This window comes from Trichosurus vulpecula, chromosome 8, assembly GCF_011100635.1.
Source record: "Trichosurus vulpecula isolate mTriVul1 chromosome 8, mTriVul1.pri, whole genome shotgun sequence".
Lineage (NCBI taxonomy): Eukaryota > Metazoa > Chordata > Mammalia > Diprotodontia > Phalangeridae > Trichosurus > Trichosurus vulpecula.
In genome coordinates, this window is record NC_050580.1 from 170,906,604 (window position 1) to 170,928,707 (window position 22,104).

The window sequence follows — 22,104 nt, forward strand, 5'->3', positions numbered from 1 at the left end:
AGACAGCATCCAGTCTTGTTGCTCTGCTCACTTTTGCTTCCATGCCTTTGTTTGGCCTCTCCTCAAGAGTGAAGAAGACTTCTTTTCTCCTATTTTTATCTGTTGACATCTTTCCTCTCCTTCAAGGCCCAGCTAAAGAGCCGCTTTTGCTTTACCCCCAACTAGAAATTTTCTCTCCTTGAATCTTTCCATTCATTCCGTTTGACCTCTGTTATGCACTTAGTCATGTTCTACCTTGTCAAGTATGTACATAGCTTGTTCGTCTATTAGCTAAGACTGAGGGTAGCAATTACATTGTTTTACATCCTTGTATCTCTTACACTTAAGTGTTTGTAGAATTGAATAATAATATTTCTAGCTTGTTGTTCAGTGCATCCACCTCTTTGTGACCCTATTTGGGATTTTTCTTGGCAGAGATACTGGAGAGGTTTGCCATTTCCTTCTCCAGCTAGTATTTGAGCCCAGATTTGAACTTGGGAAGGTGAGTCTTCTGACTTCAGGCCTGGCATTCTATCCACTGCTCCACCTAGCCGGCCTTCTAGTTCGTTGTAGTTAGTTAGATCATACCTTATAGCTTGGGCTCCGTGATAAGATGCAGGAGCTACTTACTAGGTCTCCTTGAAATAGACATAGTCACACATTATATCTCATAGTAGATAATTTCTTACAGAGCATGACTTTGAGACCTTGTTCCCCACATTTGAGAACTTCGGCTTCCTTCAAGGCTCTGCTAATATCTAACCTTCTGCAAGAAGTCTTTCTTGATCTCCCTTAGTACTTTTGTGCCTTCCCTCTGAGATCATCTCTAATAGGTTGTGTATATATCTGGTTTGTACATAGTTGTTTTCATATTGTCTCCCTCATCAAATTGTTAGTTCCTGGATTGCAGAGAATGTTTTTGCCTTCTTTGTATACTTGATGCTTAGCATAGTGGCTTACACATATTAGGTGCTTAATGAATGCTTGTTGACTGCTCAAGAAGCTTCAGTAGTTCTCTGTTTTCTCTAGGATAAAGTACAAAATGCTATGTCACTTAAACTCTTCATAGTCTATCTTCAGCCTCACTTTCTGGGCTGATTAGATATTACACACACCTTTATGAACTTATTAGACCAGGGGTGAGGAACCTGTGACCTTGAGGCCACATGTAGCCCTCTAGGTCCTCAAGTGCAGCCCTTTGATTGAAACCAAACTTCACGGAACAAATCCTTTTATGATTAATAACCCTTAATAAAAGGATTTGTTCTGTGGAGTTTGGCTTCAGTCAAAGGGCCGCACTTGAGAACCTAGAGGGCCACAGGTTCCTCATCCCTGCGTTAGTCCCTACATCCTAGCCTAATTAATGTTCTCTGTATATGACATTTAATCTCTCATCACCATGACGTCGAATCATCAAGGCCCTGTGCCTTGATGCATTCCCTCCTCTCTGCCTTTTGGAACCCTTCAAGACTCATCTCACATGACACCTCTTACACAGGGTCTTTCTTGACTTTCCCAGTTCTCCTTTCCTCTGAAATGACTTTGTATTTATTTTGTACGTTTTATATTTTCTTGTCCTTAAAGATAATGTTTTCCCTAGTCCTTTGCCTTGAAGGCAAGGACTAACTTGTTTTTGTCTTTCCATCCCCAGCGCTTAGCACAGTGTTTGGCACATAGTAGGCACTTATTTAATAAATATTTATTGAATTGATGTAATTTGGAACTTGTAGTTCCATGTGAACTAACTCCATGTACTTATGAGGCTAATTTGGGAATGAGAGAAGGAAAGTCTTATGACTTTAAGGGTAGAACATTCTTTTAAATAAAAGCAGAAATCCTTAAATTAATAATTAGAATTAGATGTACTGCCAGTATCTTTGGCAATACACCTAATTAGGGGTTGGAGGGCAGCACCTTACCCACAGTAGGCACTCAGTAAATACTGATTGAATGAATAAATTTATTTATACATTACGGACAGGTTATTCAACCTTTCTAACCTTACTGGTTTTTATTTTATCAGAAATTTAAGGGAATATTTGTTGCATAATCATTCATAAGAAAGTTGATAAAAATTACTGTTGGGATGTTTACTTTACCAGTTTTCCTACTTCTTACCTTCTGTCCCCTACCTAACCACCTACCTACCTGTCTATAAAGTTACCACCTTTTCCCTGTTCACTGGTTTTATCTGCCCATTTAACCTTTCAGTTAGGAAACTGACCAATATCTGTCCTTTTTTAACATGGAGCTATTTTTCAGGTTATTCATGGCTTAGTATTTATACATGCATTTTTGTGTATGTGAAAATCTATGTGTATTAATATGTCTGTGTTTTTGTGGGGAGAGGATATATGCATACGTATGTGTGTTTACATATGTTTCTGCACATACACACACAAATTAATACATGTTTTATGGAAGTGGTTCATTAGGATGTTTGATCTAAGAATGTGCCAGAACTGAATATAACTTTATTCTTTGAATATACTATCTCAGAGTGTACCTTAGTTTGATTAAGTCAAATGGTATAGGTGTTTTTAATTAACTTGAATAAAACTGTATAGCAAGAGGAACTATTAACCAAAATCTTTTTCTCTACTTAGAGCCTGTTTAATAAGTTGGTAGAACTGACTGAGGAAGCCAGGAAAGCTTATAAAGACATGGTGGCAGCAATGGAACAAGAACAGGCTGAGGAAGCCTTGAAGAATGTTAAGAAGGTACCCCACCACATGGGCCATTCCCGGAATCCTTCTGCAGCAAGTGCAATTTCTTTTTGCAGTGTTATTTCTGAACCCATCTCTGAAGTAAATGAAAAGGAATATGGTAAGTGGTTTTATCTATTAATTTTTACTTAAAGTGTCTAAAACAATTTTTTCGGAGATAAATTACTCATTTGCCTTAATATGGAGAAATGCTATAAAAGGTTTTTTAAAAGTCTTACCTCTTTTCATTCTGTTTATAATTAGAATTAAATTACCCCAAATTAAAATTACATGTATCTTAAAAAAAATAAACTTGTTAAATTTATCTTAAAAATACTTTTTTTAAACAGAAAATCAAAAATTGATTCAGGCCTGAGATTGAATACATAGATGGATTATAATTTAATTAGTATTCTGGACTTCAACATTATTCAGAATTGCACCCAGTTAATTCCAGAAGTTCATAGTATCATATATCTAGTAGTGGAAGGGACCTTAAAGTTATTTAGGTCAACCTCCTCATTTTAAAGATGAGAAAACAGGTTCACAGAGGTTAAGTGATTTACACGAGGTCATACAGGCAGTAACTGGCAGAGCTGAGTTTCAAACCAAGGTCGCTTGCAAATCCATGACTCTTTTCACTATGCCACACTAATCTTAGGAATCAGACAACTTAGGATTCCTTGGAATCCAACTGTCAGGGTTCTGGAGCTGACCCTTGAAGCTGTGTGATCTCCAGCACAGTAACCTCTTTTCATGTCTTTTTCCTTTATGGAAATGTCATTCTCAGAGACTTAACCCAGGGGTCTGTTGAGTGATTTATTCAGTTTGGTTTTTTTTTTTCCTCTTGGGGGACTCTTGTTTTCCTCCCTAGACTCCCAGATATTGTTGTTTTCCCCCTTGGAATTAATGAATCCTGTGACCTGCAAACTTCTTCTGAATTTCTCCTTTTCCTTCATTATTTCAATAACTATTTCAGTCTTCCACTCTACTCCATAGCCCTTACCCTATATCTTGTTAGTCTGGATGATTAAGTCCATCAATTTTTTCCTGAATGTATCACAGGAATGAGTCATTCTTGGATACTCTATTCAGGATACTCTTCCTAGATACCCCCTTTTCCCTTGACTTCTGTGACTACTTTCTCCACATGCTATTCCTACCCATCTGACTAATCCTTCTTGTCTTCTTTTGCTCATTCATCATCTGCCTCCGAATTCCTGCATTAGGATGTCCATTGACACCTTCTCTTTGATGATCTTATTTGTTCCCGTGCGTTCATTCTGTTCAGATGAATCCAAAACGTAATCCTACAGCCTTCTGGACGTCTCCCACTGGGTGTCCCATTGATGATGATGCAAATTTAATATGTCCAAAATAGGATTCATCATGTCACTCCCTTACTAAAAAAACCTTCAGCATGGCTCCCTAATCTCCCTAGAGTAAAATACAAACTCCTTTGTCTGGAATAAGGCCTTCCATAGTCTAGCTCCAATCTTTCTTTCCAGTTTTACTTCACAATACAGTTCATGAGTTCTATGTGCTAGTTAGTTGAGATAATTTGCTTACCCCCAAATTCAAAATTTTAGCTCCCACTCCTGTATATTCACACAGGTTGACCCCTCCTGCCTATATAGTACACTGGCTTCTCAACTCCCCTGCTTAGATTTCTTTAACTTCCTTGAAGGCTTACGTTAGGTACTACCTTCTTGAGATTTTCCTTCATTCCTTCAGGTGCTAGTAGTGCTTTTTCCCATATCAGATCTTCTTAGAGTTCTTTGTCAGGTTTATCCCTTGTCTTCTATGCTTCCTCTTATTTATTAATTGCTTAGTTTAAATTGAAGCTGTAGGTCTCAAATTACAAACTATCAGGTGAATACTTTGTGTTTAAAGGTAAACTTTTGATTTATGATTTGATGTTATTATTCTGTTTCTCTTCTACAAAGAAGTGCTTCAAAGAACATCGGAAAAATGACTTTGCCTATGAGTGAAATGTTTCTTTAAAAGCTCTCATAGAATTTTTTTGTGACTCATTAAGAAACTTAAACAACGGAGAAATTTTGTAAAGTGAGAAATATCACTGTGATTTGATATCTTCTAAATAAATATCTGAATTTTAGAATTTGTCAGACTAATCAAATAGATGCACAGTATTTTAGTCAGTCTTGGCTTTAAGTTATTTGGATTTTTAATAGAAATTTCCGAAGCCTATATATATATTTATGTATATATTCATACCTGTTGTGTGTGTGTGTGTGTGTATATATATACACATATATATATGTATATACTCATGTATATATTTATACCTATAGATATGTTGATGGATGCCTGAAAGCTCAACAGAGTAGCTTAGATTTGATAATGTAGCTGTTGTGGGTCTAAGAGCAATAAAATAATGTTCAGGTCAGATTATTTTAGGAATGTAGCATGAAGTAAAAGAGGAAAGAAGAAAGGAAAGTTGAGAAAAAGTGAGATCATGCAGCAGTTATTCTGATGTATGAGGTAATGATATAGTTTTTCTGGGTTTGAGTTGGATGGCGACTAATACAATGGAGATTTCCAGCTCGAGAAACTAGGAAAGCGGTAGTGTTGTGGAAAACTAGGAAAGGAAGCAGGGGAAACGAGAATGAAGAGCTCAGTTTTCTAGGAATATTAAGTTTCAGGTTATATCCAAGAAGAAATTAGAGCCATATTGAATGGTCAGAATTGGGGATGAAGATTTAGGAATCATCTACATATAGATAGGAAGGTGAGCTTCCCAAGCTTGTCATAGGAGACATCCATGTTGACTGGTCAGAACTACCTCAAAAAAGTGTTGAAGAAGCCAGATGTAAAATAGTTTCACAATTCAGCTTGGTCTGCAGCAGTGATGTCAAACTCAAATAGAAACAGGCTATGAAACCATACACAAAGAGGGCACATGTTGGCTTAGAAAACCATATATGTTTTTATATTTCTTTTTAAAATTAATACATCAAGCTCTGTAAAACCAGATGAGAACTTCATTTTGTTTTGCTTTGGGCTGCACTTGGGACTCTTGTAGGCCACATGTAGCCCATGGGCAGTGTAATTGACATCTCTGGTTTAGAGAACTCTCTCTACCAATGTTTGTTGCCTCTGCACGGAGAAGTAAATGGCTCGTCCAGAGTCACAAAGCCCGTATGTGTCAGAGGTTCAACTGGCTTTCTGTCCAGCACACTATGTGATCTCTCTGTAGGTATGCATCTATTTATGTCTTCTTGTTTTCCCTATAATTAACTCTCTAACCAAATGTATCTACTTATCTTATACATATAATTTCATCCTGCGTTCCTGCCTTTTCGTGTCCCATTTTCCTGACCTGGAATGCCCTACTCATTCCTCTTCTTTTCCCATTCACCAATTTTAAAAAATTACATCCTCCAGAAAACCTTTGCTAATTGACCCAGATCTCCTCTGACTGTTCCTTTACTCAGTGTTTAAAGTGGTCTGTGAAAAGAGTAAAACATCTAATAAAATTTTAGCTCAAAGGAAACTCTTTTTATTTAGAAAAATTGGTGAGAAAGCCAGCCTTAATTAGTGGGAAGTCTAAATTACAGAACACTTTTATTATTCTTAAAATACATTTAGTAATGCAAATTAGACAAACAAAACCTTGCGTAGTAGAAGTAAAATGATGGAATTGGATTGTGTAATATCCAAGGGCTTTTCTAGCTCTAAATTCTTTGATCTTAAGTCTTCAGAAAATTGTTTTAATTCATGAGGGAAATACAATAAAACATGAATATTCTTTAGGGAAAAAAAATGAAAGTTGCTGCAAAAAAAATTGCCCTTTGGAAGTTTGGAGACTAAAAAATGCTTACTGGAATTCTGGAATAAATATGTCCCAAGAAAAAGTGACATCTTACAGGAGTTACCACTGGAAATTCAAAGGCTAGAAGCCAGCTGGAGAATCAGGAAACGCTTTTTGATGACAGTACAGAAGGTGCACTCAGGGATGAAAATGATAGCCAAGATTAAATTAATTCTTTGAAAGAATTGTTAATAGTAGCTTTCTGAAGAACTGTTATATGGAAGTAGGATTAGACTTGTTCTTCTTGGCTGCAGAGGACATTATTGGGAGCGGTGTATACAAATTATATAAAAATTGCAATTTTGATGTAAGGAGCTATCTGAATTAAGAACTATCTAAAAATGGAATGGATTGCTTTAGAAGATCATAAATACATAGGCCAAGGTGCTAGAATCCAAAATTAAGAACAGGATCGTTTAAATATACATAACCTTTTAGAGCAGAAGTTCTTAACCTGGGGTTTGTGAACTTGTTTTTAAAAATATTTCTGTGATTATATTTCAATGTAATTGGTTTCTTTTATGATCCTATTTTATTTTATACATTGAAAAAACATTCTTATGAAATTAGAAGGTCTTTAGGTTTCACCAATTTGCCACAAGAGTCTATGATTCAAGAAAAGGTTAGCAACCTTTGTATTAAAAGAAAACCATCATGACTTCTGCAAGTGAAAATTGGGTCTGAAGTAATGTACCCAGAGCAGTTCTTGGGAGTAAGTAAGCATATGGTCCAGGAGGAACCAGTGGATATGATTTATTTGGTTTTAAAAATCTTTGCCCTATTTTAAATTACTTTTATTTTTAAGGTACGCTAGGATTGATAGGAATTGTGGTGTCAAGGATAGAAGCTGGCTTAAATGTAGGAATAAACTAAATAGGGAAAGTATAAACCTTGGGGCTCTCAGAGATAGCACTAAGCAAATTTTATTTAGCATTTTCACAAGTGGTCTGGAATATTTTATGTAGCAAAATCTCTAGGTTTGTAGATGACATTAAACCCTTTGGCATAAAAAAATGTCAAGCTTCTGGGGGAAAAACTGCAAGAACTGACAAGCCTATTTGAGGACAAAGAAAAATAGCAAATTAAACTTGCTTAAATTAAAATGTGTTGCTTTGGCCAAAAAAGCCAAAAATAATGGGAACCATTGAATGTTGGATAGAAAGTTATATTCTGCCCTTCTAGCAGCCAGAATTGTGGGACACCCTTGTTTTGTACATCTTGGACATAACATTGGGAAGAGTACAAAAAAGAACAACTCCAAGGACCACAAGGAATGACAGGCCCCTGATGAATGAAAGTAGACTTGAAAAAAATTCAGTGTCATCACACACTCACAAAATAATCATTTCTGTCTATGTTGGTGTTTTCCCTTCACTTTTTTACCTATTCATTCTTCAAGGCCTAGCTCAAATCTCACTTTATCCTATTCTAGCCCCACCACTCTCTTCTCTGACTCCTCGCATATCAGTCACACTTACATATGTTTTGGGGGACAAGAGGGACCGTTGCTTAAGATTTCATTGGTGTAAGGAATGCCCAGTATAGAAATTCCTCCATTGATGCAGATCAAGAACTAGTCTTAGAACAGTGCCTGGGACAGTTAGAAGTTAAATGACTTGCCCATATTCATACAACTAGGATGTGTCAAAGGTAAGAGTATAACTCAGGCCTCATGAGTCCAAAGCCAGTTATCTATCCATTATGCCATGCTGCTTCTCTTTGCATATATTAACCCTTTAAATAGTTTCTACTTGTTTCATGTATGTTTGTTTTGTCTTCCCAATTAGCTTATAAACTCTCTGAAGGCAAAGGCCTTGTTTTCTCTCTCCCACGGTGCCCAGCAATAGTGGTAAGCACATAATGGATGTTGACTAAATACTGGTGTGAGGGTAGGGCCCAAACAGAGTGGGGCCTCAGACTCCATTGCCAGCTACTACTCTGTCTCTCTTGCTCTTAATTTTCATAGTTTACCCTGGAGTTAGTACGATCATCAGTTTTGCTTCCCTACTTCTCAGCCACTCTGCATATACTACTACTCTCCTTCTTCTATACTACCTAAGGAATTAGAATACAGTTACTTTCCAAGTAAACTTTAAAGGAGTTTACCTGTTCCTGGGCTAGGATTGGGGAGTGGTATACTATGCATACAGTTAAATAAATACAAGATAATTTGAAGAGGAAGAAAACACTAACGACAGAGGAGGAGCAGTCAGGAAAGGCTTCAGATAGCAATTGGTAATTGAGCTGAATTGTGAAGGAAACTAGGGATGCTAAGACTGGAGATGGGGGGAACTTCTAGGCATAGGAGTCATGCTATAGAAAGGCACAGAGACAGGTACTAAAATGATGAGTTCAAGGAATAGCCAACAGAATTGTTTGACTGGAAAGTGGAGTACGTAGAAGGAAGTGATGTGAAATAAGACAGGTGAGAGTCAGATCGGGGAAGCTTTTAGTCAGTCAACAAGTCTTTACTAAGCACTTAGTATGTGTTAGTCACTGTGTGAGGCAATGAGGATACAAAGACAATCATTCCTACCCTCAAAACTTGCATTCTTTCCTGGGAGACAATGTAGGCTGTTTTCCTAGTTTTCCCATCTGTAAGCATGGCCCACTAGACTGCCACCGCAGCATTGAAACCCTAGGTCATCTGGGGTCTTGCTCCGATTTCTTGAATTTCCCTTGGATGAGGAAAGATCTTTACTCTGGCCATCATAGATCCTTCCTGTTTTTCTGAATCATGATCACTAACATTGTTAAGGTTCTATTCTTTAGTGAAATCATAATATATGGAAACATTCTTTTTAAACTGTAAAACACTATAAACATATTCAGGAGCAATATAGTTTTATTTTTCTAGTGTCCCCCTGAATGGTGGACACCATTTTTACTTTAACATATCTTTTATGGCAGCTAGAAGTAAATACCTTATGACTTCCCTTATTAAGGTCCACTCCCTTTGGGTTGTTTGCCAAGTTCCTGTTTCCAATTTGGGGGACAATTAGGGCTCATTTTCAGAGCAGAAATGACAGACATTCCCTAAACCCATAGAATGACTATTCATCCCACCTCAGTTTACCAACTCTTTCCACTTTCCTAGGTTCCTCTTAATGCCTTTTGATTTAAATAACAAAGGAAGAAGAGGGTTTTTTCCCCAAGATAGTTTATTTCCATTCTTAGGATGTCCAATTTGTTAAACACCACAACATTTCAAGGAGAGAGATACGAGAAGTGAATAGCTGGCTGAAGGGAAAGTGTCAAAACAGGATTTGTCTTTTTTGGTCCATGGCTTAGGATACCAGAGTGATGGGCTTCTAGCAGGAGACAAGTGCATTTGTCAGTTATGTAGATGTTTAGCAAGAGATTTGTTCACCTAATGAGGGCCTTAAACTGAAATTTGAGGCATGTGGCCTATACTGCCACTGACCCTTAATCTTGACAAACACTGGGTATTCTCATGCACTTAAGCTAGATGTTAGGAAGGCATGTTTCAAAAGAATTCAGAAGAGGAGAACAATTCCATGGAGACTTTAAGAAAAAACAAAATGTGCCTCCAGATGACTAGGAAAACCCTAAAAGACAGAAACAGAGACATTTTGAAAACAATCACTTACTGTCAACATGAACAAGAAGGATCAGGCATCTAAAGAAACCAATATGATTGTCTAGGTAATCCTCTGATGAACTCATGTTTTCAAAGGACATTTATAAAAGATGAACAGAAGGGTACAGACATGTGGGTGGCATGAACCTGTAAGAACATCAGACAAAAAACCCAGAATAAATAACCTTATAAACTTGATAAAGGTTTGCTTCTTTTTCCTTCCTTCATTCTTTTTCCATTGTTCTTGCAGAGCCTTTGGTCTATGTCTTTGTTCTCTTTCCTCCTCCTCTTCTCTGAGACCTTACTCATTAATAATCTTCTCTTACTCCCTCCTTTTCAATTTGAGGTAATCGGATTTATCAATTTTGTGTTTTGTAATTGCCCCTCTCTTACTTGATTAAGAATTCATCTCTTACCTATAGCTGTGAAAAGCATATAATCAAATAGGGAATTCTTTCCTAAGTAATGTATTTCCCTTTTTAATGGTGTCATTTAGGTAGCAAGAGGATTGGGTTTTTGAGTTAAAAGACCTGTGTTCAGATTCTGGCTCTACCAGCTGTAGGACTATAGGCAAGTTATTTCAGCACTCTCAACCCATTTCCTTAGCTGTAAATTAGGGATAATCTGTATAGTTTACCTTGTAAAGTTTATTGTAAGGATCAGATAAGTAATGTGTATAAAATACTATAAAGTGCTATTTAAATGAATACCGTTATTTTGTTGTTTTATTTCATTAAGTCTTTCTTGACATTTGCTCACCCATAATTTGGTGAATTTTTTCTATATTGTTAGACAAATTGCTACTTTCTTGGCAAATATTTCTATATAATAATAATAATAATAATAATCTGTTTATTTAAAACTTTTTATTTTCCACATCATTTGTACACATATTTTCTCATTTGATCATCTCAAACCTCTATGAGGTAGGTAAGGCAGGAATTCTTAGTCCTATTTTAATCTCTTAGATTTCCTCATTTGTAAAATGAGGATTAATAATTCTCCAAAGATCAGAGAGATGTTAGAGCCCAGTCTCCTGATTCCTGTTGTTTTGTCTGCTTTATGGTACTGACTCCCTTTGAGTAAAAATTAATTTGAACACAGTTATCCTGAAGAAGACGACTTGGAGGGGGATATGATACTTCTCTTCTAGTATTTACAGGGCTGTCATGTGGGAGAAATAGGCTTGTTCTTCTTGGCCTCAGTGGATAAAACTGGAAGCAAAAGATGAAAATTGCAAAGAGACTAGTTTAGGCTTGATGTGAGGAAAAACTTACTATCAATTAAACCTTCTAAAATAGAATGGGCTACTTAAGAAGGGAGTGGGTTCCCTTTTTTACATTTTTAAATTTTTTTTGAGGTAGTTTGGGTTAAGCGACTTGCCCAGAGTCACACAGCTAGTAAATAGTTGAGGCTGGATTTGAACTCGGGTCCTCCTGAGTCTGGGCCTGTCACTCTATCTGCTGTGCCACCTAGCTGGCCCTAGGGTTCCCTCTTACTAGAGAGCTTTAGGCAAAATCCAGTTGATCTATTTTCAGGTATGTTGCAAAATTTTTGTTCAGGTATGAGTTGGATTAGATGTCTCTTTGAGGTCCCCTCCAACAATGACATTCTATTATTCTTTGTCTTTATCTCATTTATTTATCTTCTCTGCTCTAGAATTACTTGTTAGGCCTTACCATAGATAAGCATAATGCAGAAATTCACTCATTCATTTATTTAGCTAAGAGAGATAACATTTAATTAGAATCAGGAGGCATAGTGTCTAGCCTTGGTTCAGCAACTAGCTGAACCTTAGCTGGCCTTAAATAAGGCACCTAATTTTTCTGGCTCTCAGTTTTTTATCTGGACAATGAGATGACCTTTCTCATTCTAAAGTTCTGTGATTATATTATTCTAGTGCATATATTGGTTTTAAGGCATGAGATTAAATTAACTTCTAATTAAGTGTGAAATTCTTTTTTTTTCTCCTGTAATCATGATCTCTCCACTGAAATCTTACCACAAAGCATCATCATGGTGTGCAGGGGATCCTGGGTCCTTGAAGGCTGTCTTCATGGAGCCCCTTCTCTGGAAGGCCCAAAGCTAGAGTGGCCTTGAGCATCTGCTCAGCAGCAAACTTTACATCATATTCATATTTACATTTGCTCAGAGGATGAGCTTAGCTAGGTGCAGAGAAACATATCTCTTAGGAGCTGGGCCATGAGATAATGATTCTTAAAAATTTTGGCTGTAGAAACTCATAAGGCTTTCTAAGGCACAGAGGGTTTGAAATCTGCATCAATAACAGGAGTAAACCAGACTAGTGGAATTGTGGATCCTCAAGATATTGAAAGGAGCCAGCATGGCTTTGTTAAGAACAGGTCAATCTTATTTCCTTTTTTTGATAGGGTTTCAAACTGGTAGATTGGGGGACTGCTATTTCACTTTTTTACCTAGATTTTTTAAAAAAAAATTTAGATTATGAACTTGATAGTAATCAACAGACATAAGTATTTCTATATGCAAAGAAGGTCAGGAAAAAAAGAGGATTGTTTATGAAGCTGTGAATCCACAGTGTTCAGGGTTTTGTTTTGAAATATGCATCAGCTTGAACATTGTTAATAGTACAAATGGTGCCCTTCCTGTGTATGTCCCCTTCTGAACTTTACTTTCTTCTTTGTATTTTCAGGGTTTCATTGATTCTCTTTTCTCTCCTTTTTTTTTTGTACCACTATCGCTACTGGTACAACAAAGCCCAATTTTGTAACAAATTTTTACCTAGATTCTAGTAAAGCATAAAGTCTTTCCTATTTTTCTTATGGAAAAGGTGAAGAGATGTTGGCTAGACAATAATACAGCTGGATGGATTCAGAACTCCTGAAATCACCAGACACCCAGAAGGGTCATTAAAGGTTCAAGGTCAGCTTGGCTGGATCTCTCCAGCAGAGTGCCTGTGGGGCCTTGACTTTTCCCTGGGTGTTGTAACATTTATATCAGTTGATTGGATAAAAGCGTAAATGGCAAGCTGTGACACAAAGCTGAGAAGGATAGCTTAGCATACCAGAAGACAGTCAGGACCTAGATAAATTTCAACATATTTAGAACATTGCTCTGAATCTAAAAAGATGAAATTCAGTAGGGAATTGGGTACAGAAATCAACTTCACAAATCAAAGATGGGGAGACGTTGTCAAGATGAGCCAGCAGTGTAATGTGGCAGCTGAAAAAGCTATTGGCGTCTTGCCATCATGGCAATGATAGCTTGTGCTTTGCACAAGTGAAGCTTGTAGGAATAAGGAGGTGATAGGCCTACTGTATTTTGTTCTGATAATACTACATCTGGATTATTGTGGTCATTTACACACCCCACATTTTAAGAAGGAAACTGATAGCTTCCAGAGGAGGAGAGCCAGGATGGGGAGAGGCCTTCGGTCCATAACATATGGAGATTAGTTGAAGGATCCTAGGATGTTTAGGCTGAGAAAGAGAACCCGCTGAGGGGAAATGTTAGCTATATTCAGATATGTGAGGGATCAGATTTGTTCTCTTTGGCCCCAGAAGGAAGAACTAGGAGAAGTGGGTGGTATTGCAGAGGCCAATTTAGGCTCTTTGGGAAAAAAATTTTCTCCCAATTAGAGCTGCCTTAAAGTGGAAAGGGCTGCCTTGGTGGTGGCTTCTTCCTTGGAGGTCTTCAGGCAGAGGTTGGATGACATTTGAAGGGTGTCTTATAGTGGGAATTTTTTCTGGGTATAGGTTGGACTGGATGCCTGCTGAAATTCCTTCCAACTCTGAAATTCTTGATTTCTGCATTATCTGCCAACCCAACCCTTAATTTGTTCAGTTCCTATTGCTTACTTAGGGTTCTAGGGAGTTGGCAAATTTTGAAATAACCTCCTGATGAAAATATCTGTTTTGCTACTTATAGAAACAAATTGGAGAAACATGGTGGAAACCTCAGATGGACTGGAAACATCCGAAAATGAGAGAGATACTTCATATAAAGTCATTGCACCTGAAACATCCAATAAAGTTCCAAATGACAAGGTTCCTGTTAATAAGCAGCTACCCTCAGTGACTACCAGCATCACTGCCTCAACTACAAATCCTGGGAAATGTACAGTGAGTGACAAAGAAGAAGTGAAACCAGATGAGCTAGAGTGGGCATCGCAGCAGAGTACAGAGACGGGGTCTTTGGATGGGAGCTGTCGAGATATTTTGAATTCTTCTATCACCAGTACCACAAGTACTCTTGTACCAGGGATGCTTGAGGAAGAAGAGGATGAGGATGAGGATGATGACGAAGATTACCCCCATGAACCCATATCTGTAGAAGTGCAGCTCAACAGTAGAATTGAATCTTGGGTTTCAGAAACCCAGAGAACTATGGAAACCCTTCAGCTTGGGAAAACCCTTAATGGAGTGGAGGAAGACAATACAGAACAAAGTGGAGAAGAGGAATTAGAGGTTCCAGAGCAGACAGATCCAGTAACTGACAGTGAGGAATGGACAGCTGATAAACAAGCAAGCAGTGTCCAAGAGAAACCCAGCAGCTGCAGTTCTCTTAATAAAGAGCATTCTGATCCTATTACAACATAAAAATGCATAACTCAGGAAATTAAAAAAAATATATATGTGTATATATATACATACATATGTATATATATATATATATACACAAAAAATTAACTAAGGGTTGCAGCCATTACCTTTTATGCTTCATCTCAACATTTTGCACTGTTAAATGTTTAATAAGTGTGTTTAATTCCCAACAGAAATATTTTTGTAGTTGTCTTTGTTACTTGTTTCATTATGATCTGTAGCTTAGCTTTTAATTAACATCAAAATGTATTTCTAAGAGCTATCTATGAAAATTTTGGCAGATAAGTTCTAGCTTTTTCTGTGATAGAACTAATGTTAAAAGATCAGTTTTAAGGGAAATAATTTTAAAAATGCCTACTTAGGCCCATATTTTGAAAGCAGAAGATACAAGTTTTAAGCTCAACAACAGTTTACCGGCATTTTCATTCAGAGTATCCCACCGTAATTTTAATTTTTCTGCCCATGTTGTTCTAATGAAAGTGGGGGTGGAGGGGTGTCTTTTTTGGCTGCTAAAAAGAAATGGGGATAATGCATCAAAAACAAAACAACCCGCCTCATTGAAAGGAAAAGGTGGCTAGTACCAGAAGTGTTTTGTGCTGAGTTTGATGAAGCTGTTAATTGGCCTTTGGAAGCATATTTCAAAGACCTTTCCTCCATTTAGAAAGATGCAGATTGTAATGGGATAAAATAATACCTCTAAAACTTTTATAATAGAGGAGGAAACTTAAACTATGGTGACCAATGATAGTCTGTGCTTGTCACAGCTAATACTAATTTTCTACAATTATGGAAAAGTAAACCATGATCACCCTCATTCTGATATTTGTTTTTTACTCACTTACCTCAGGAATGCTGTTGTACATGATCTATATTATACAGAATTTGGCATGTTTTGACAGGTAAATATTTAATAGTTAAGTGTAACTGTATATGAAGCTCTTGATGTAAAGTATTCAAAGACAAGGCTTGGATATTGATAGATGCTGATATTATCTTGCATGTTTCTGGATCTTGACCCTCTTGAGTTAAAGATCTGGTTTGGCACATAAGATCTTGTGTAGAATGAAATCTTTGCATGTCAGTTGCACTAGCCTAGTGATATATCTCCTGCATAATAAAGAAGAAAGACCATAGCTACCAATGTAGAGGAGAGACAAGGCATTTACAGAACTGCAACGAGTATCCTGGTGACTTAAAGCTCAGAAGAGCAAATATAGAAGAAGAGAGGAAGTTGTCATAGTTGAAGTGAAATTTGCCTGATGATGATTCAGAGTAAGCAGTTCTATGTACTGTAAATTTACTCCTTGATCACTTTAAAAAAAAATTCATGTCACTGCCCTTCTTTAGCAATGTGTGCACAGAAACTACCTGCTTTAAGGAGTTAAACTTACTGAGCTCAATTCTCCACCTCTAGTCAGACACTTAACAGGCTCTCATGAACCATTTCAGGTTTGTGATGGTAGGAGAATCAGGCCATCCCGTCTCCACCTCTTATCCAAAACCAAATCAACTTTTTGCTCACCAGCTCTCACTACCTAGGCAATAAGACTGGTTCAAACATGAAATCTAGGGATGGGAAGAGACAGAGTTCTCTCCTTGCCACACTACTACCTGGCAGGTTGTGCCTCACAGAGCCAGAAGAGGAGAATTGGGCAGAATATTTATTTAACTCATTGGAACTACTGTATTAGTTTTGGTATTTCACAGTGTTGACATTTCAGTTTTTGGAACATTCTAGGGTTAATGATTAATGTTAGCCTTCTTTGAGATGCTAATGAGTGTTTGAGACCCACAGAAAATTTGTGGATTACAGAAAATACTCATAGTTGAGAGACATAGATGTCTAGAAAATATTGATTATTTTTAACCTTGTTACTGTATGAAGGGGGAACACTATTGTCTTTTTTTCTTTTATTCCCCAGTATAGAATTCCTAGGCACTAAGTAATGGGCATTTTAAGAATGCAGTGTGTAAGGAATGATGCCTCTTAAATTGTAATCATGGACAGTTATATGGCAGATCTTACTGTCTTTACACAGATAGAAATATTAGCCAATAAGAAATGATAGAGGTTTTGAACTACTGACAATCTCTCCTCCCCTCAAAAAGTGAATTTAAAGATTTTAGTACTTTCCGTGATGTATATTTCCTTTGATTAGTCAATGTCAGTGATTCAGATAACTCTTGATCTTGAGATAATACTACAATGGTTTCTTATATTTTATATATCTTTTCTGAACTTGAATTGTCATTTTAAAGTTTTTGACTTTGTATACAGGAAAAGTTCGGGTAATCCTCAGACCACCAATTACTTGTAATTTTGCTATAGATTTCAGAAGTGTTCTATAATGTGTGCAATAGATCCTCTCACAATTGTGGTACCCATTCTGCCAAATATACCCCAAGGGACCATGGCCTTTTTATAATAGGAGACAGGTCACCTCTAGAGGCTAAACCAAAATTTGGCAAAGGATGTGCTACCGTGCTGAGAGAGTATGCTTAAGTATTAATAATGTGCTTAGGACTTGTTTCCTTTTGATAAATTATAATAATGTTATAATTGTAATAATTACAGTATGTGGAGAAGGTTGTCTAGTATCCAAAAATTAGGAGTCTTGGGAAGGGGGGGAGTTTGGAGAACAAGGAAGAGAATTCGTGATAGTGAAATTGTGGTTCTGTCAACGCTCAAAGCATAGCTTTTTTTCTAATTTTTGGATAGGTTATTTTATTGGGATTAATTATTTGAGATGTTATATTTCTATTTCAATATATAGGTATATGATTTATTATGTAGGTTATTACACTCCCCAAAACAGATTTTCTTGCTACCGTAGCTTTGTTTGCTGTGAAGATAACTACTCATAAAACAAATGTTTGTATTAGTTTTAATTTTTAGTTTAAGCCATTTGTAAATCCTGTAATATATTTCTTTTGGCTAAATACAGGGAAAATAATGTGAGGATATAGTTGGAAGAACAGTTTTTAAAGGAGCTGACTGGAGGTCATTTTTACAGAAAAGGTATTTTATATGCCTCCAATACTTGGAAAAGAAATTTAGTCAAAAGGTAATTCATGTAGTTTGTTAAATATTCAAAAACTGTTCATGTCAGAATAATGCACTTGTTTGATTTCTTAACATAAGCTGGGGTGGGATAGGGGAAGAGTGGGAAACGTTATGTGCAAATGGGTGATGAGCTATACGCGATTGAGTTAATTTCTTTAACATAAAATTTAAATTTAATACAATGTTACTTTAAATATATGTATACAGAGTATTACTGTTTGAAAAGCTGCTGTTTGCTTTAAAAACTGTCATTTTAAGTATTTACTATAAATTGTGCCAACTCATCAGAATATTAGCTTAATGTATTTAAAATATGGACCAGATTTTAATGATTTTTTAAAATTGCGACGAAATAGAGATTTATTTACAAACAAACCCTTCCCTTTCCTTTCTTTCCCTCAGCAAGCAGAGTGAAGCCATAATGAAAAACTATAGGGTTTTCAACCCAGCCACACACCACAGAAACTACCAAAATGTCTGTTTAACTTGAAATTTGAACCCCAAGTCCTGAAAACTTACTGTTGGCACATCTCACCTTCAGAGTATTCATATGTTGTGTGTAGTAGTATGTTCTTTTATTTTAAATAGTTCCTAGTGAAATTCCACATTTATCTATAATTCAATGTCTTTAAACTTATACTCTGGTATAAAGTTAGCAAATTTAGTATGAATTAGAACATGAAGGTTTTTTTTTTGTTATTTGCTATATTAAGGATAACTGTTGTGTTAATCATTTTGGAGTAATAACAGCTTTTTTGCACTATGTAAATATTAGTGGGGACTCTTACATAACCAATAAAATGATTGTAGACATTTGGTCGTTTATTATAGTATAAAGAGGTGAAGATGTAATTACTCTTCAATATCATTAATATAGAATAAATATGGGAATATCTTGGCTATAGGGTTGTTAAACACTGAAAACAGGTTTCGAGAAGAATGTTGTTGAATGTCTCAGAAATTCCTTCAAAACAATACCCTTAGCACTCTAATAAGCTTGCTGGAGGTGCTTTGGCTCCAGGCCAACAGCAACTCCTCAAAAATCTCCTGAGTACCTTTGTGTTGGGTGTTCTCTGATCCATTGGTCTCCAGAGTTTGGGTTTGAGGTTGTGGCTAGAACCCAAGGAACGTATGATTGGCCAGTCACATGCACTTTTCCAGATAGGCGGTCATGGATCTCATTTCCAACTCAACCCCACCTGTCCTCCTATTAGAGCTTGATACTCCCCAACTCCTTCACCTCCCAAGACTGTACAAGCTTACAACATTCTTTTCTGGGCTGTAACATCTCAGTGAAGTTGTAACCTAACTTTACTCAGGCAACCACAATAGCTACTGAGTTTGTATGATGAAAAAAGTTTGGGGAGCGCTATCCTAGTCTGGTAGTCTCCAAATTTTTTTGGTTGCACACTCCTATTAGTAATTTTTGAGCATATATGTCACATAAATATGTGTTTATTTGTGAGTTATGTACATATACTATTGTACTAATAATATAAATTAATCAGTAAGGATTTATTGTATACCAGGCACTTGGTTAGGCTCTAGTAATACAAAGTGAAACTGAAACCATTCCTTAAGAAAATTACATTTAATTTACATAACGTAAGAAAGAAATAACATAATTTTATTATTAATAAATTTTATTTTATCATACATTAACAATTTTATTATATATTAATAATTAAACATTTTAAAGCCAATTTAAAATTTTAAAGCCAATAGGGAGCCACTGACTTATTTTGAGTAAGGGAGTGAGTGTGGTCAAACGGTTTTATGAAAATCACTTTGGCAGCTGATTTGGAGTGAGAAGAAACTTAGAACACAGGGATCAGTTGACAGGCTTTTGCAGTAGAAGTCCTGAATTAGAGTGGTAGCCATGTGAATAAAGTGACCCGTGAAGATAGAAATGACAAGATTTCTCAATTGATAGAATATATTAGGTGAGAGAGGAGATGTCCTTATAACAATTTTTTGAAACCGAGTATCTGGGAAATATGGCACCTCTGGAAAGAAAAATAATGTAATAAGATTTCTGGTCTGTCCCAACCCATCCATCCTTGCTCATCCTGTCCCATCCAAAAGAAAATGGGAGAGATGGGGACTCTGAGTGGTTACCACCTGAGAAGTGGTTGGTGGGTTGAGGGTGGGGGAGTCTATGCTGGGGGAAAAAGTGTACAGAATATTCAGTAATACACTCCAGAATGCTGCCTTGGAAGGCTGGATTGCAGCTGGGTTATAGTTTCACTGAGGAGCTGACTCCAAACCTAGGTAAGAAGAGGGAAGTTGGGAGCTTGTGCAGGTGAAGGTGTGTGTGGGTGGGTGGGGCAGCGCATGTAGAGAATAGGGCTAAGAATGATCATGTTGGAGTCAAGGCCCAGGATATTGGATATCCTGGGAAGACTGAGATGCGATCCTCTAAAAAGTCTTAGGGCCCCTTTCAAAGTTTTACTGTGTTTAGTGGTATATTCTAGGTGTACCAGTGAGCAGAGGAAGTTACTCATTTATTTTAAAGGCAAAATATTTTATTATATAGTTCTTATAATTGGTAAGGGATGGTCAGGTTGTTCTGAAGGGATTCACATAGATAATTGTCTTGTTTTACTGCATTTTTTTGTGGCTAGGGGGAGACAGACTTTTAAAAAAAATTTCAGTCATTTGCTTTTGTGGAGATCTCAAATGTAACTATTACAATTTCATTCTCTTGACTTTGTGCTTATGTTTCTTATTGCATTACTTCTTTTTTGCATTCTCTATTTCCTTTGTTTTGTTTTTAATATCCACTACTTTATTAAAGTTCTCCACATTTGATCCAAGCTATCAGTTCTCTTTTTTAAATCTTAGGAGCTCTGTTTAGAGGCTATTAGGTAGCAAAGTGGATAGAACCCTGGACCTAGAGTCAGGAAGGTTAGGAAGACCTGAGTTCAAATGTATCCTTAGTTACTAGTTGTGTGACCCTATGCAAGTGATTTAACCTTTGCTGCCTCAGTTTCCTCAACTGTAAAATGGGGATAATAATAGCAACCATGTCCCAGAGTTGTCGTGAGGATCAATGAGATATTTGTAAAGGGTTTAACACAGTGCCTAGCACATAGTAGGTGCTTAGCAATTGCTTCTATCCTTCCCCTTCCCCTTCCCCTCCCTCCCTTCCTCCCTCCTTTCTTCCCTTCCTTCCTTCCTTCCTTCCTTCCATATTATTATTCCTTGAAATTTTTCCTAGAATTCTTTTACCTGTTAGCATTTCTCATGTATTATGAGATTTTTTTTTTTGGTTTATTTGTTTAGTTTTTACCATGTTTTTTTCTGTAGGGTTTTTTCTCTTCCCACTGCCCTCCCCTACCATTTTAGTTTTACTTTACTTGGCATTTATCTTGCTTTTTGAGGTGATAGAGCAGGGGAGCTGTGCTTTGGCAGAAACAGGGCAGAACCAGTTAGAACAGAACCCCCAAACTCTCAATCAAGTTACTACCCAGAATGCAAACAGCTTCTGTCCATTTCCTCCAACAAATGTAATTGTTTTTCTACAAACCAACCAGAAGGTGGTGTACATTACACCTGCAGTCAGCCACAGGATATCAACAGTGTGAAAACTGGGCATCCTAAAATACTAGCTTTTCTGTGGTATTAGTAGCTCAGTTGATACTTTGAACTTTGGAATTGGGAACAAAGCAGCTGTAGCTATAGGTCAGTTGCTGATGTGCATTAGTAGAGAGAATTTAATAGAAAAAATTCCCTTCCTAGTTCTCTACTTCAATGAAGTCAGTGGTCTGAGTTCTTCCCACCCACCCCACTGCACCCTTCCCAACCCAAACAGGTCACTGTGATGCTGGTATGATCATTACAAATCACCATTTAATTTAAACTACAGGTTTTTTTGGTTTACATTTCATAAATTCATAGAATGTTGGAGCTAAAGAGAGCTTATTTACTTTATTTCTATAGAAGATGAAACATATCCAAGTAGATTAAGTAATTCTCCCCAAAGTCTTGGTGTTAATGCAGAGCTGTTAGTATTCAGATTCTCAGGGCAATCTGTTATTTACTTCCATGATGTTACTCTCAATTCCTTCAGGTCTTTTTGCATGTATGTTTTCCTTTATGTATATTGTTTGGTTTATATAGTACTTATTTTGTGACTGCCCTAGTAAAGGATGGAGACTGACATTTCTGATATTGGAGGTTCAGATTTTGTTTACTTCAACTTCTAAGAGTGAGGACAACTTGATGAATTTCTAGGCCAATGGAAAGTTGGCCCAGCAAGCCCTAGGAGATCAAGGATATAGGAAAGCCAGGACCTCTTTAGCCTTTCTGTTCACATTCCAAAACTCCTATACTTCCCA

The 22,104-nt window shown here is 36.8% G+C and overlaps 1 protein-coding gene across 2 annotated transcripts in view; it reads left to right on the forward strand.

Annotated features, from left to right (window-relative positions):
- Positions 1-18,577, forward strand: part of SECISBP2L (SECIS binding protein 2 like) — a 77,484-nt gene extending 58,907 nt beyond the window's left edge. For both annotated transcript variants that reach the window (XM_036734454.1, XM_036734455.1), the window contains 2 exons: positions 2,586-2,805; positions 14,027-18,577. In XM_036734454.1, the coding sequence (XP_036590349.1) occupies positions 2,586-2,805; positions 14,027-14,697 (891 nt within the window). In that variant the 3' untranslated portion in view covers positions 14,698-18,577. The remainder of the gene's footprint in view (positions 1-2,585; positions 2,806-14,026) is intronic.
- The last annotated feature ends 3,527 nt before the right edge of the window (positions 18,578-22,104 follow it).